Source organism: Syzygium oleosum, unplaced genomic scaffold (genome assembly GCF_021117445.2).
Source record: "Syzygium oleosum isolate NSW1041296 unplaced genomic scaffold, Sole_v2.1 Sole_v2.37, whole genome shotgun sequence".
NCBI classification, from domain to species: Eukaryota; Viridiplantae; Streptophyta; class Magnoliopsida; order Myrtales; family Myrtaceae; genus Syzygium; species Syzygium oleosum.
In genome coordinates, this window is record NW_026607521.1 from 649,213 (window position 1) to 664,935 (window position 15,723).

Here is a 15,723-nt window from a genome sequence, read left to right on the forward strand (position 1 = left end):
CGAATTATTGAGGAAGCACAAAGATTGTTTTGCCTGGAATTATCATGCGATGCCAGAATTAGGAAAAGATGCTGTAAAATTCAAGTTGCCAATCAAAAAGGGATTTCGACTACACAAGCAACCTCGTAAGGGGTTTACTCCGGAAGTCATTCTCAAGATCAAAGAAAAATAAGAGTGACTTTTAGCAGCAAGTTCATTAAAATCGCATGGTATGTCGAATAGCTTTCCAATGTAGTTCCCAAAAAGAAAAAGAATGGTAAACAAAAGGTTTGCATTGATTTTAGAGACTTGAATGCCACAACCCCTAAAGATGAAAATCAAATGCCATGGATGGCATGCGGGTTGATTTGGCATTTAGTAATGAGATTATGTCTTTAATGGACGGCCATTCAAGATACAATCAAATATTCATAGCGGAGGAAGCTTTGCACAAATTGCATTCAAATGTCTTGGAGCCATCAGCACGTTCGAATGGTTAGTGATGCCAAAGAATGCTGAAGTTATGTATCGGAGAACAATGAACTTCATCATCCACGACATGATTGGGGACTACATGGAAGTCTACATCGATGATATCATCGTCAAATCAGACCTAGTAAGTCATATGGACTATCTTGAGTAAGCTTTTATTAGGATGTAAAAGTTTAAATTGAAAATAAACCCATTGAAATGTGCCTTTGGAGTTAGGACTGGCAATTTCTAGGATTCCTAGTTAATTAGAGATGAATTGAGATAGATAAGAATTGTTGGTGCTAACAATACAACATAAAAGGGGGTTGAATAGGTTGTGTGGTGATATAGTTAAACTTTTGCGAAATATCAAACAAACACCACTCAAGATAGTGATAGATGCGAGATAGCGTGTGTGATGCTAATAAGTAAACAAAGTGTAGAATGAAAATCACACATCAATATTTAGTAATTCAACTTTATACCCAAGTCTACGTCTTCTCTCCAACTAATAGCTTTATGGCGATTGGATTCCATTAGTAATCAATAGTGCAAGTTACAACTGACTAGTGATATTCCTTTCACTTGATTGATCACACTATCATGACACACGTACTACATTTATACTTGTACACTTAACCATTAGCTATTACAGTGCTAAACCAATAGAGAGAGAAACACATAACAAGATCAGAGATGTTTTCCAACTTAGCTCGTACAAGCAGTATTCAATGTGTGTAACCTTCTACACAGTTTCGCTGCTCCTTATATACTTAAATCTTCGATATATCCATTGAAGAACTTCAAGGACACTCAGCTAGACATTTGAGAGTTGAATGGGCTTCTTGGTTTTTTTTTTAATTACAGTTTTAATCTTAGTTCTCTTGGCGGAAATCACTATCTGTAGATAGCCATAGAAAACGGGGACGCGGAATGCTGCTGGAAATTGGTCATCGGAGATGGAGGTCGATGCATTCAGACGCCTCTTCCCTCTTCGCTACCATGAGCGGCATCCCTCCGAATCGATACGCCTCGATGCGAGACGCATCAAAAGAGCCAGAGATACAGTTGTGTCCCTCAGTCAGTTCGTTTAGCTCTTTGTTTATCTTGTGATTTGCTGTTTCCTCCTTCACCAAGCCCTCAGAAGTTGCATTCCTCCCACATTTCATTAGCAGCATAAGTAACGCAGGGGCTGTTGTATCCTCTGATGAGTCTGCGCTGTCGTTGATTGGTGGTTCCACTGTGAGTTTTTTCCCCTTTTCAATCTCTCGTGTAGATACGAGGCATGCCGACGCACTCCTGCACTTCAGCAAGTTCGAAGTAGCTGCATTGCATTTACTTGGAGCTGAAGCAACATATGAGTTCTATTTCTTCCATTCTATTTGTTTTGTTGTTTAACTTTTACACGCAAGCGAATCATTCGAGGTGGACATTAATTGTTATTCTTATCAAGACTATAGGGTTTGCTCTTTTACGATTACATTTAATTAGTACACGCACAATCATTTTTTCCACAACAACCTAGGCTGCTATAAAAGGTGCTATGCATGGACGCTGGCATATGACTTTGTGTTATTTTCAGCGGTTGAGTTTCATATGCCCCCTTATATCCTCTCCAGTTGTGAGGCTGGGTAGGCCGGCCGACGTAGCACCGGTGATATCGAGGCGGGACCCTAGGGTTCTCGACATAGTAATTGATTTTTAGCGAGAAATCGCTGACGTGGACGTTTTGATAGTCCTATGTAGCACGGTCGGCAGATGACCAGTGCTGATGTAGACTTTTTTTTTTATAATATTGTAAAAAAAAATTGAATTACTTATTAATTTTTAAAACAGGTTACGTGACGCCGTACGACACAAATAAAGTATATGATTTTAGGTATATGGTTATGCTTAGTATGATCATCAATTTAGCACGAAAGGATTAATTATTTCCAATGTGCGGAATTATTGACATTCACGAGTATCAATCCAAATCCAACACTACTACTTCGTCAACAAATGACACGTGGCGAAATCGGAGAGAGTTGACCAAATAAACTCCCCGCCCTACACGGTCAATGAATACGAAGGCCACACGGCCGAGCCGACCAAACCCCCCGCCCCGCCCCGCCCCGCCCCGCCCCGCCCGGGCCCTTTCCACGCTTGACTAATCATCCCCGAAGAGCGTTACTACTCCGCAAATGCCCTCGCCTCTTCCTTTATTTACACGAACGCCATTCTGGTCATCGCCGTAATTTCGGCGACTCCACGAGGGCCGTTTAGTCCAATCGAGTGAGAATTCGGAATCGTCACAGTGGAGGCGCAGTCTGCAGGTACGGAGCGAAGAAGCGAAGCTTCTCTGTAACATCTCCCTCTCTCTAAGATCATTCCTTCCTCTTTTTGACTTGGCGATGAAGAACGATCGACATTTTCCGGGAAGCCTCCCCGATTCGCGGACTCTTCCTACTCGCGACGCGTGAGAGATTGTTCCCCCGTTTGCGCTCCGATTTCCTGTGCCGAGTCCGTGGATAGTCGCCGCATTGATCGTGGTGGTTGGTGCGTGGTTCTTCGCCGGTTCCCTGCGCCTGTCGATCCGAAGCAGGTCGAATTCCATTTTGATCGGCGCAATTCGGGCGTCGTCTTTGATTGTTTGCTGCTGCTGCTGCTGCTTTTGATTTGTTGAATGGGTTGTGGTAGGATTTTTGTGCCAGGCTGTTTTTTTCCGGCGAGGTTTTAGGTTTTAAAATCGGTTCATTGCTTCGGCGGTGGAATCGGCGATTGTTCCATCTCGATGAGTGATCGTCCTGTCCTACTTCTCGTTAGTTGTGCGTGGGGTTCGGTTTGTGTGCGACGCTTGCATTTCGAAGACACGCTAGCGCTTCAAGTTAGGGTCTTGGCTTGGAATGAAGATGTGTTCTTATCGATAATCTAGCAATTTGATTCTTTTAGCTGCCGGAACATGGTGGGTTGTGATTCACCTTTCATCGGTTGGCTAGTTTTTGAGTCATCTGCTGCTGAATAACATCGTGCGTGGTCGGGCTATACGTGACTCCTGGAGACTCTCTTCACCAGAGATGCGGTCGCGGCTTCTTGGTTTTCCTCCATCCTTTTGTTGGATAATGGATACATCATTTCATGTGGATAGATAATTCCCTCATGTGCTTGAGCAGTCAATTTAGATTTATGTCGGATCATCTCGTGTTTCTCCTTGCCTTATTGATTGAGCGGTGTTGTTCTACTTTATCGAGATTAGATTGTGATCATGGTATTGCTTTGCAAAGTGAATTAATGAAATTGGTATTTGTAGGTTGATCTCCCGTCATAATCAGTTCTTGCGGATTAGGCTACAATGCGTGCACCGTCCTTGCTTGCACAGTGTCTACCTGGGTTCACGCCCCATGATCGTGGGAGTCAGAATGTGCCATCTATTCTGGAAAGAGACTTGGGTCTGCCTTCTCCAGCTGTGGAAATTCTTCCATCGAAGGTAATGTATATAGTCTGTGGTATATCTGATAGTGAATTCAACCAGTGAACTTAAAAAGGTTCACTTTGTAATGCTTCATGACACCTGAATATTCTTCTTGTCCAATGTGCAGACAACTCATCCTTACAAATATGCCGGAGAAAGTGTCGATATGCAAGGCCTTACCATGTTTAAGGTACCTATGTGGAAGCTTATTATTTTTTATTTTTTGATAAGCAGGTATCTGCCCCTTATTAAAGGTGTGTCCATTATATACTTCTTTTATGTATCGAGCCTTGTCTGTTGCTATCTACCTTGTCAGGGGCATATTCATATTTTCAAAAATGTGGTTGCAGATTCTATTAGGAAGTTATGCGTGTGTAAACTCACAAAACTATGAGCAGCTTAATCTCTTTCATGTGCTTTAGTGCCTGGCAAACTATCTTGGCTGGATAACTTGAATGGAGCTATGACATGCTAATATTCTCAAAGTTCTTGTTTGTGTTCGGGCGTTTGAAGAAAATTATAGTGACACGTTCTTGTTATTATGACAGGGAAGGGTTAGTGTTGCGGACATAATTGGGTTCACAGGCTCAGAAATGATATCATCAAAACCCGATGGTATGCACTTTATATGGAAAATTGTGAAGTTGACCGGGCATATTCTTAACATGTTTAAACTTAGATACAAATTAAAATTCATACTGGTGTCATGAAGTCATGTGTTTGTCTGGGTCTGCAGGGTATTTGAAGTCTTGGGACAATTCTTTTGATCTTGTCAATGTTCTTAAACATGAGATTCGGGATGGACAACTGAGCTTTAGAGGCAAACGGGTACTTGAGGTAATTAACTTCTAGTATGTTTGAGCTATATGGGGGTCTTGTGTGGATATTTTCTAGATTGCCTTCGGTGCTTAGAAGTGGACCTCTATCTTATTCGTGATTGACAAGTATCTGGATTTTGGACAAAGAGTTAACTTATGGATGTCGAGCAAAATAAATGAACTATTTGTTTGAGTATCACCTGTTGAAGTGAGGGGAAAAAAGATATATTAGCAAATTTATGATTTGGAGGCTGCCTCCACTTTTAACTCTTTTGTTCTTTCCTCTATGCTATATTCTCATTTTGAGGTCAAAGCAGCTTTTTGAATAAATCATCAAAATTCAGCAAATTTTTCTTGCTGCTGTCTTATATCAATCTTTTTTTTTGCGAATCTACAGCTTGGTTGCAGCTATGGACTTCCTGGGATATTTGCTTGCATGAAGGTACATCCTGTTGTATGATGTTTCTCTGGGGTAACTACATCTGTAATCTGTTGATGTGGGGAATTAATTATTCGTTATTTTGATAAACTTTTAGTTAAACTTAAACGGTTTCAGAGCATTGGCATAAAGTACTTTCTATGAGGCCGCCATTAGGACTCTAGGTTGAGATCAAGTGGAATAAAAAGATGGTCTCTTGATGCGTTACAAGGGATAGAAGAACTCATCCTGAAAAGCTAGCTTGCCAAGAGAGGAACCCAACCCATTATAAGCCATCAAGGGACCGCAGCCTTGAGGATAAAGTGCCAAAAGGTGGGCCTCCAAAGGGTGATTCTGATACCATGTTGATGCGTTACAAGGGTGTAAGAACTCAATCCAAAAAGCTAGCTTGCTAGGAGAGGGAACCCGACCCATTATAAGCCATAGAATATCTCCTTGGTTGTCCGGTGTGGGACTTTGCCTACATCATCTCTCTTTATTTAAAATCGCTTAATTGCTTATAAGTTTGAACAATTGATTTTTGGGCACTACGATTTTTGTTCATTCAAGCGATTCTTATAGTGCATTTGGACATATAAAAATTGAAAAGCATAATACTGAATAGGCTTTGTTTCATAACTAAAGAATCTTCTATTGGATTCTTAAATAAATCGAGGACAAATGTGAAATAATAACTTCTCCGAGCAGTTCTTTTAAGATTTTGGGAGCGGATTATTGGGGAAAATTTTGAAATCTTAAGCTATAATGATGAACAATCAGTAAGTCAGGGTGCAATTGCCCCCACATTGTTCAATGTAAGTCTGTCCATACTTCCGATCTTCTTTACTAAGCTTGTAAATAATATTGAACTTAGCACCAGCTGATTTTATGTTTACTATGGCACCCTCAGAAAGTTAGAATATGCTGTAGATTTGTTTTCAGGTATATCCATGAGTTTGCGCAACGTTGAGGCATTCGATTAGCTTGAATTCTCTATAAGCTACCTCATGTCTAAGATTTCTTGCTGTGCTATGTGTTTAATATACTTTATTGACACCACTAAGGAGGTTTGATTGCATGTGTCAAATGCCTTGGTTTTCCTTTTTTTTCTGCGGAAGCAAGTGTAACAGAGAAAATGCAAGAGAATTTCCATAGAAAAGTAATCATCCATTAATCCCATTAAAGTGTTATTCTGGGTTGCTTGTTAACGGGATTTATCATGTCTTTGCATCTATTAGTTTCGGTTTTTCAGTTGGGCTCTGAACATTGTATTAGAGTCATGTTTCAATGTGTTGTGGCTGATCTATATAAATGAATAATGACGATGTAGTCCCAAAGAATCACCTCTCATGATGACATATTCTAGATAACTAGAAAAGCCCCCGTCATATTGCAAACATTGGATTTGTTGCATTCTCTGCAGAGTATGCTCCAAGAGCATATATTTACTACTGACCATGGAACACTATATTTGCTATGCTTTTCTCACCTTGATGACTTGCCTTTTTATTATTATTATTAATTAGAAAAATATAAAAAAACTTACCTTATCTTTCTCCTAATAAACCACTTGCATACCTCTACTTTTGAAAATACCAAATACATACGTATCTGTGGAGACAACTTTGCACATTTACATCATTATCGTTATTATCCTAATTTATGAAAATGCAATATTCTTTTCAAAAATGCCCATCATCAAATCATAAATTCTTACACTCACCCAGAACACTCAAAAAGGGCGATTTGTCTTTTTGATGTGGGGTTTTGCTAAAGGTATATAAATAGTTTTTGCAAAAATAGAGGTATGTAAGTAGTCATTGGATCAAAATTGAGGTCTGTTTTTTGTATTTTCCCTTATTATTTATATTTGACTTTTCAATTTTGTCATAAAATAAGTGAAAAGCAGATGATTGTGCAAATTTTGTACAATGCTTGTGTCTTTGTTGATTATTATCCCTTTTAAAATAAAATTAGCTCTTCTTATCATTTCTGTTCGCAAGACGCCCGGTTCATGTCTAGTTAAAGCTTAATATGGATATTGTTTCCTTTTCTGTATTCAATGTATGTCCTTCATATGGTTTCTCTCAGGTTTGAACCTAGAGGGGTGCCAAAGCGCTATTCTACATTACTTGTTTACGGGATTTGACCTTGTTGTCTCCCTTCACCTAACAATTTAAGCATTTAAATTGGATTCTGTAAAAACTCATTCACCTTATTTTGCAGGGTGCTTGCACAGTGCACTTCCAAGATCTCAGTGCAGAAACGATACGGTGCACTACCATACCTAATGTGCTTGTCACCCTTGAACAAGCGAGGGACTGGCAAAGTCGGCAGCCAGAAAGCCCCTTGACTCCATCAAGACAAACTCTTGCTCCATCTGTGAATTTTTATGCAGGAGATTGGGAGGAACTCCACACTGTCTTGTCCGTTGTAAGGAATGAAGGTTCTGAACCAAACACAGGAATGCATGCAAGCTTTTCAGAGGAGGACTTTATGGATGGGTGCAGTAGTCAGGAGGGAAGCATTGCTGGGCAAGAGTTCTCCTCTAGGCGTTCAAGGAAGCTTTCAGGAAGCCGGGCGTGGGAGAGAGCTAATGAGGCAGATCATGGAGATGGCGGTTATGACGTTATTTTGATGGCAGAGATTCCATACTCTTTAACCTCTCTAAAGAAGTTATACGCACTTTTAAAAAAGGTTGGTTCTTGTTTGCTTTATGGTACCTTTTTTCTCCGGTAAGCCGGGATGTTTTTTTATGTAACTACATCTGCTCTGCGCTCGCTGCCCAAAGTCCTCATGACTTGTCTTCTCCTACCATATGTTGGAAAAGCGCATGTTCTCTGGTCGTGGGGTTTGCCTCTCAAGTTCTTCCTTGCTAAGCTCTTTTGCATGTTTCCGTCTGAGGTGATTTTACTTACTGTCTTTAATGTCTTTGACAAAACAGTGTTTGAGACCTCCATATGGAGTAGCGTACTTGGCTACAAAGAGGAACTACGTTGGCTTCAGCACTGGAGCAAGACACCTTAGAAGTTTGGTCGATGAAGGCGGCATTTTCGGAGTGCATCTTGTTAAAGAGATGGCTGACAGAGATATATGGAAGTTCTTTCTCAAGTAAAGCCGAGGCAGAAAGTATCATGTATCCCAATTATCGACACAGAAGTTATCGTACTTGTATTGACATTACTCAGTATATGAATGATGTAAATGAGGATATATCCCCACGCTTTTTTTCCCCAAAAAGCAATAATAGAATTTAGAGTAGCAGATACTTAGCGTGCATCAGATAAATTTGTAACCTCTTCTCATATTTCATTGATTCTTTTGTCCCCTGCATTTGTTCCCTTTAGTCTGTAATTTTTAAGGGACATTTGTAATGACTGCAAATTAATATTTCATTTGAAGTTGTCATCCATTTTTTCGGTTGTTTTGGGTAGGGCACTCTTGGTTAATCTACTTTGCCAAGAAACATAAAAAAATAAAATAAAACATAATGTGTGCTGTAGCCGGTGCTTTTATGTTAAATATGCAATTATGCATCGCGACGTTTTTGTATAGATTTGTGAGGTCATACTGCTCCATTAGATGAAGCAAGTCGTAGAGCTGGATAGGTAATGATGAAGGTAAACAAAATGGATTGGGAAGCTAAGGAGCGATCGCACGTATGAGTTGCAAATGATGAGAGTGAATCTCCTTAAAAATACATGTTCACCGGTGCCATTTTTATCCGATCATTCACCTACTTAATCCAAAGGATATTACAAAAGGAGAGAAGCTTTGGTTGCATTGCGGTAGCAGCGTCCAAGCAGCAGCCGGCAGGGTCACGCGGAAGCAGCGTCAAAGCCGGAAGCTGCAGCCAGGTAGGAGAGACGGAGATGCTTCAGGGCAGCAGTATTGAAGCTGCAACTGGGCAGCGCCAAAGAATCTCTCTTTCACTACCATGCAACGAGGGACTGAAAGGAGGACTAGAAGTAAATAATGAAAGGAAAGAAAATTATAATAAAGTCTGAACAAGGATTATATGCACTTCCCAAACAACAGAGACTTTCAGAGGAAGCTGCAGAACTGACTACAGAAAGAAGAAAATCGGAGGTCACTTTACATCAAATGTGGCTTTACTATGAGCTCCTTGTACCAGCTTAGTTTTCTGTTAATCTTCTCCACACCATCTTCGCACAATGCAACAAGGTCAAGATTGCCATGACATAAAGAAGAGGAATTCCCACCAAGCAACCCCCAGAGGCAAAATTCACAAGTGTCTGCAAAAATGCAGAAGCGGAAAAGATTAGTAGACTTAAAAGTTAAAGAAACACCAGCTCTCTCTCTCTCTCTCTCTCTCTCTCTCTCTCTCTCTCTCTCTCTCTTCACTAGCGAAGCATTTAAAAAACTTTGACATCGTCTATGTATTAAAATCAACCTAAAATCCAACAATCCAGCTATGGTAGCTATGTTCTGTTTCTTTGATCTTTGCATGCAAATATCACCTGCATCACATGCATATGTCCGCATCTATTTCGCTTGCCTTCACAAGATCTATAACAACTAATTAAGTTTATGGGCATCGATACCCTTGGGTGACTCAAATCTAGTGTATTATGAAGCATTTGGTATGCATCCAGCATAACTATATTTAGGTGCATATACAGGAGTGCATAACTTGTTGCCTATCAAACTCCAGAACATCATTCCTTCTTGTCAAGGTTCCAGTACACCATTACATGAGACATTCATGAAACAACTAGGATGGTAAGCAAAGATGTTCGGACAACTCCATCAACACACATGAAAGACATATGGCGCATGTAAACATCTAAACATAGAGCAGGCGAGTCATGCACTCCGCAAGAATAGATATGATCTGTTAACTTATTGTAAGGGAAACAAAATGCAAAACATGCGATAGCCAGAAGAAAAAGCAGTAAATACCATCAATGCTGCCACCATATGAACGACAGGAACAAAAACTTGGTCAACTTTATTCTGTTCTGCATACCCATTGAAGGCAATAACCATTGAGAACGTATGAATAGTGACAAAGGCAAGAGCGATCAATGCTGCCAAGCACAAAAGACTAGTTAGAGAAGTCTTATCAACAAGAGCACTACTAACAATCTTCTCGCAGGTTCCAATTTTCCTATCCTGATCTGCAGTTTGACCTGTTAATTAACAGAGAATGATCAACCAGTTATGCCAGCCTCCTTTAATTTCTAAAAATCCCCAACTGTTATTTTATGGGTCTTAATCTGCAACTGTTATTTTATAGGCTCCCAAAAGCTCTCGCAACATATATGGACTGAACAAATGAAATCAAGATATATGATCTTGAAGTAAACATTCCACTTACCAGAAACGAGGAAAAATGGCATCTTTGAGCACCTATCAATGAAGAAAGTAGCAGGACCAAAAGCTGGTGTCAAGAGGCTCAAACAAAAGAACACAGCATGAGCCACACCATGGCCTAAACCACCAGCTGCATGAGGTTTTTAAAAATAAAATTTGTAAAAAGGTTAGATGAGCTACCAATGTCTTTACATACCCACAAAAAGAAAAATGCAAGGATGGAGGACGTGAGAGCAAGTAGCTCTATATCCATGTAAATAAAAAAAGTAAGGGATTCAGAAGCAGCAGGACCACCTCCAACACTAAATCACCAAATACAAAATAAGCACCTTTAAGTAACAAGGAACTCATGATAGGTAGATTATTTACAAGAGAACAATGCCTTAAAGACATATGACACCTTGCTGATCTATTAAACGGTATAAACTTCACAACATCAGCTTTTATCAAGGACCGTAACTGGCTAAAATATATCTAAAATGTCTTACAGGTTTAACTGCTCCTGTGCATAAAAAATATGATGCATTTATAAGAAAGCTAAATAAAAACTTTATAAGAATGGTACCAACAGGCTACCTACCCTGTAAAAGATTACAGAGAAAGAGAGGTTACCCAGTATAACAAACTATCCAAATTAGAAACTGGGCAAAAAGTAGCTTTTATTAACAGTTTCACCCTTCTTTAGGATTGAATGGTCAAACCCTTTCCCGACCCACCTACCAAGCAAATAAGAATAATGCTAATAAGGCCGAGCTCTACGCTGTCGCGAGCCGCGAGCAATCTTGCCACAGAAAGAGACAGGGATGCAGGGAGAGGGGTGCAGGCAGCGGGAAAGGGTGTTGTCATCGGCATCGGGATGGGGGTGACTCTCGATTGCTGCTGTGTTGTGCTGCATTGTGTGATAAGAGAGAGAGCGGGAGAAAAGAGCAGAAGAGGCGTTTGGGTGTAAATTTCGGGTATGCATGAGGCCAAATGGACTTCATTAGGTTAAAGAGATGTAAAATGCAGACTTTGAAATGTGAGAAGGGATTTTGATACGGACAATAAAGTTGAGGATGGTTTTGGCAATTATCTCCATTGTTTTATAATTAAAATTAGATATAGTATTTCTAAATTATGTAATGTTATATTTTTTTTTTTTTTTTTTGTTAATCGAGGTGTCCGCACAGCCGGCGAGCTAGGGCTCAAACCAGCGGTGATGCCCGACTAGTCCTCGAGGGGGGCTAGCGCAGCATCCCACCGCCACGACCCCCCACTTAAATCACCGATGGGCGAGTTTTGAACCCAGGACCTCTCGTGAAAGGAACTGAGCGCAAACCAACGCGGCCACCGATGGGTGGGTATGTAATGTTATATAATGTATGCGTTTATGTAGAAGAAAGAAAAATGAAGAAAAGAAGAAGAACAAACTTGTGCAACAAGGCATGTCATTGGTTTAAAGATAACAATCATCTTACTAGTCATGATCCAAAATTCCCATCCGGCATGGAAATTTTCTGAATGTGTTTTGCATTGCATGGCTCTTATAAGAGCATACAATAGCATGATGTAAGAAAATAAAAGGCACAATTGGTACAGTTGAATCTACACAACAAAAAGAGTAACTTAGAGCTCACCCAGTGCAATCTGCATCTTGTCCGTGAGAAAAAGGCGAGGCTTTGAGACTCTTTCAGCAAAAGCATCCAGAATATCTTCCAGCCTCCTAAATATATACATTAGAAGAAGTTAGGAATGACTATGAAAAGCAGCCTCAATTTTAAGCAGTTGTTCTCCAATAACAACAAGAACATTCAATGTACAGAAGCAAATGTCAGAGAACGTAAGAACATGCAAATGGTCAAGACTCTGACCAACCTAGAATGGAAGAAAATCTCATTAATGGTAGTTGGCTATAGAGGAAATTTACCTAACTAGAGAAGCTTTTGAAAGGTAATGTTAGGCAATGATGTCTCTAGTTTTCTTTAATATAGTTTGTGTCTCTAGATTTTCTTAGTATAGTGCAATGTACAGGCAACAACCATAAGGACTTGCACATGATATTCCTATATCTGGAAACAGCATATCATAAGACTCCTAAGAAGTCCTTTTGAGGGTTAGAAGAAGGGGTTCATGCTGCATACATACAAAGAATGAAAGACATGTATAAGAGAGTGGTGCCTTCCGTTATGGTACATGGAGGGGTAACAAAAGATTCCAAATAACTATAGAGCTATAACATCCACAATGATTCTTTTCAACTCTTTCCATCAATGACAATGTGCTAGTAGATGAATATCGTACACAACTGAACGCAAAACTAGAATTATGGAGGGAAATCAAAGAATAGAAGAGTTTTTATGTATGTCAGTGAAAGACAAATTTGCAAGGAGTGCAATTGTAGTATACAAAGAGGTTTAAAACAAAGCTATGGTAAAGAGTGAAGATCAGTAGACACAAAAGAGCATTGATATTGATGTTTTGTGCAGACAAACGAGATGGCTGTAAAGGACTACATTTGCAATATCTTCAGTCTTGAAGAAGGCAGAGCAATCATACAACTATCCCTTGCTGTCTAGAGAAAATTGTGGAAACAAAAAATAGTCTTTACCATCTATAGGGAGCTAGTTAGAAAGACATTTGATGATAGAGAAACAAGTCACGTGAGAAGATGCACTTTCCAAATGGAAAGAGAAAATGGTAAATCCCCTCAAACTTTTCAGTTCGTAGATGAAACAGATTGTTAATTCTCGAAACTGCTCATTTTGCTCTTCACCGAGTACAATACGTGGTCATCAAAGACCCAATGTTTTCTCCACAATCAATCTTCTGGTTCTAGTTTTGAAAGAGATGAGACAGACTTGAGCGCATTAAAGAAACAGATTCATAGGAAGATTAAACTTTATACTTTTGAATACTCTGTCAATCAACTTCTTTTTCTACAGTTGGATAATTTATAAATAACCAAGTTTTGAAGCCTTCTGCAGCAACAGTTTTACGCTTTTGAATTCCTCAGAGATCACAATGTGCCTTACTACATTTGCAGGACCAATAAATCAGGCGGACCAAAGGAAAGTAAACTTACAAATATCCCAAGTGTGCATAGGCAGGGTATTGATGATTTTTTTTTCCATGATATAACAGAACTGTATACATCTGAATCTAACCTAGAAATTCCATATTGAAAATGGACAGAGAAGAACTCAAATGATTTACGTAGGATATTAAATTTTTGGCAACAGAAGTTTCATAATGAAAAAATTTCAAGTGCCCAGTGAACTTTATAAAAATTTTATAAAAATATACTGAAAGTCATAACTATAACAGTAAAAATATTGTAATGTCAAGCTGCTTTAACATGCTTGAAAAGGAACATACAGGAAGACTAGGACCTTACTTGTAAACTCTCCATAAAAAGATTCGAAGCCCTTCTTGAAATCCGACAGACATGATTATAAGGATTGCGTATGGCCACCATGTTGTTGACTTCAGAGGAAGAAACGCCCTCCATATTCCCGACAGCACAATCAGACTTATAAGCCATAGTAGTGTACTGCAGAAGTTTGAACAGACCCGACTTTCAATGTTTCATAAGACAACAAATGCACAAAAGAAGCATGTCATCTCGATATATAGGAATTTTTTCTTTTTCAAACTAAAGCAATTTATTGTTGGATCATCTCACTCTCTGCCATCCCTTTTCTGGTAGAATAGGATGTTAACTAATCAAGACAGGGTACAATCAATGCATACAGGAAAGAAAGGTCGCCTCAGTAAAGATTTAAGAAAACAACAATGGGCACACCCACAAGGAAGACAAAGATTAGCCAAAAGAATTCATTCTGCAACAGATTTGCGCCCCCTCAAACAGCAGATATTTTTTCCTCGAATATTCAAATATCCCACGCATGCAATTAAAGTAGGGATCCCCGAAAGTTTGTACCAAAATTCACAACCTTGCACCACCTCTAGGAATGAAGGCCATCTTTAACAAGGCATCGTATCCCCAAGAACAAATTGCATAAAGGCCCTTTTGAGGTCCATTCTTTAATTTACGTAACACTATAATGACCTGGGGCATTGACAGGAAATCACTACTAATTCCTGAAGAAAAAGTTCATCGATACCACTAGCGAAGACCCTTGTAGTTGCAAAACACAATACATAGAGGCCTCATCAGTAGTTGATTATGAAGCTCGAACCCACTTCTAAATCGAGCTCAAAAGTGCAGATACAATACACCAACTCGAGCCAACTTTTCCCAGGGAATCGAACAGCGAGCGGGCGAGCGAGACGGAAAGAACAACATAATTGGCTCGTTCTAGAAATCAATGATGGAGATCAATTCCGCCAAATTTGCAGACGCGAACTTCGACTCTAACTCGATATCGGAAACCAATCGCGCCCATCCGAGAACGAATCGCAAGCGAAGCTTCGCGCCGGAATCCGATCACGAAGACACAGAGAGAGAGAGCAGGAGGGAGATGGAACCTGGAGAGGAGGGTGAGGATCAAGAAGGGCTTCTTGGAGACGACGGAGACGAACAGGGAGAGCGCCGGCCCCAGCGCTATCAGCGCGTACCCGATTCCCGCTTCCACCGTCATCTTCTTCTTCTTCTTCTCCTTCTTCTTCTCCTCTCTCTCTCTCTCTCTCTACTTCAACTTCCCAACATTGCTCCCTATTCAATTCTTCTCATTTTCAACGTACCGATTTATTATATATGGTCGGGAAAATATAATGTCCGAAAAATAACAAATTTCTTTAATTGAGCTAATATAAAACCCTTTTACTTTTAGATAATAAATTTACTGTTTTGCACATCGAAAAAAAGGGATTCGGGTTTACCTCACTCGTTGCTGGAATATTCAATTTAAGGCGTGAGCGAAGCACTGACCGTCCACAGAGCGGCCCTATCAATGCAACCTCATCAGGTGCGAGTGGGGAAACTGACCATGGGCCTAAAAGCCCAAACTTTGTCATTTATGGGTTCACTGAAATTTTATGGAATCAAGAATTGCTTGATCAACTGTCTAGTCGGTTGCTAAAATTTGGTATTATCGTGATAGAAGCAAGACGCTTTTGCTATCCGTGAGAAAACGAGGTGGAATGATGTTTTGCCCTGATAATATATACATAGATAGATTAGTAACAATGCTACATGTTACCAAGACCGTCTATTAAATTTATTTAGTCAATAAGGCATAGATTTTTCCTGGCTATGCCTCACCTCACTTAAATAGTTTTCGCCCAAAAAAAAAGAAGCTTAAATAATT

At 39.8% G+C, this 15,723-nt stretch overlaps 2 protein-coding genes across 5 annotated transcripts; one reads left to right on the plus strand and one right to left on the minus strand.

Moving 5' to 3' along the window:
* The first annotated feature begins 3,739 nt into the window (after nt 1-3,739).
* On the plus strand, nt 3,740-8,549 carry LOC115688536 (uncharacterized). The gene is made up of 7 exons (XM_030614359.2): nt 3,740-3,916; nt 4,029-4,091; nt 4,450-4,516; nt 4,638-4,738; nt 5,117-5,161; nt 7,364-7,834; nt 8,082-8,549. Exons 1-7 carry the CDS (start codon nt 3,782-3,784, stop codon nt 8,250-8,252), a joined length of 1,053 nt encoding a protein of 350 aa, XP_030470219.1. The 5' UTR covers nt 3,740-3,781; the 3' UTR covers nt 8,253-8,549.
* Nucleotides 8,550-8,771: 222 nt separating this feature from the next.
* LOC115688539 (gamma-secretase subunit APH1-like) lies at nt 8,772-15,135 on the minus strand. 4 transcript variants are annotated; one of them, XM_056305421.1, is made up of 7 exons: nt 14,942-15,135; nt 13,848-14,003; nt 12,091-12,176; nt 10,479-10,604; nt 10,061-10,188; nt 9,237-9,393; nt 8,772-9,040 (listed from the first exon to the last, which is right to left on the minus strand). In XM_056305421.1, exons 1-6 carry the CDS (start codon nt 15,052-15,054, stop codon nt 9,274-9,276), a joined length of 729 nt encoding a protein of 242 aa, XP_056161396.1. In that variant the 5' UTR covers nt 15,055-15,135; the 3' UTR covers nt 8,772-9,040; nt 9,237-9,273. The 4 variants fall into 4 exon arrangements, with proteins under 4 accessions (XP_056161396.1, XP_056161395.1, XP_056161394.1 ...); XM_056305420.1 differs by having other exon boundaries at nt 8,772-9,087; XM_056305419.1 differs by having other exon boundaries at nt 8,772-9,099.
* Nucleotides 15,136-15,723: the final 588 nt, after the last annotated feature.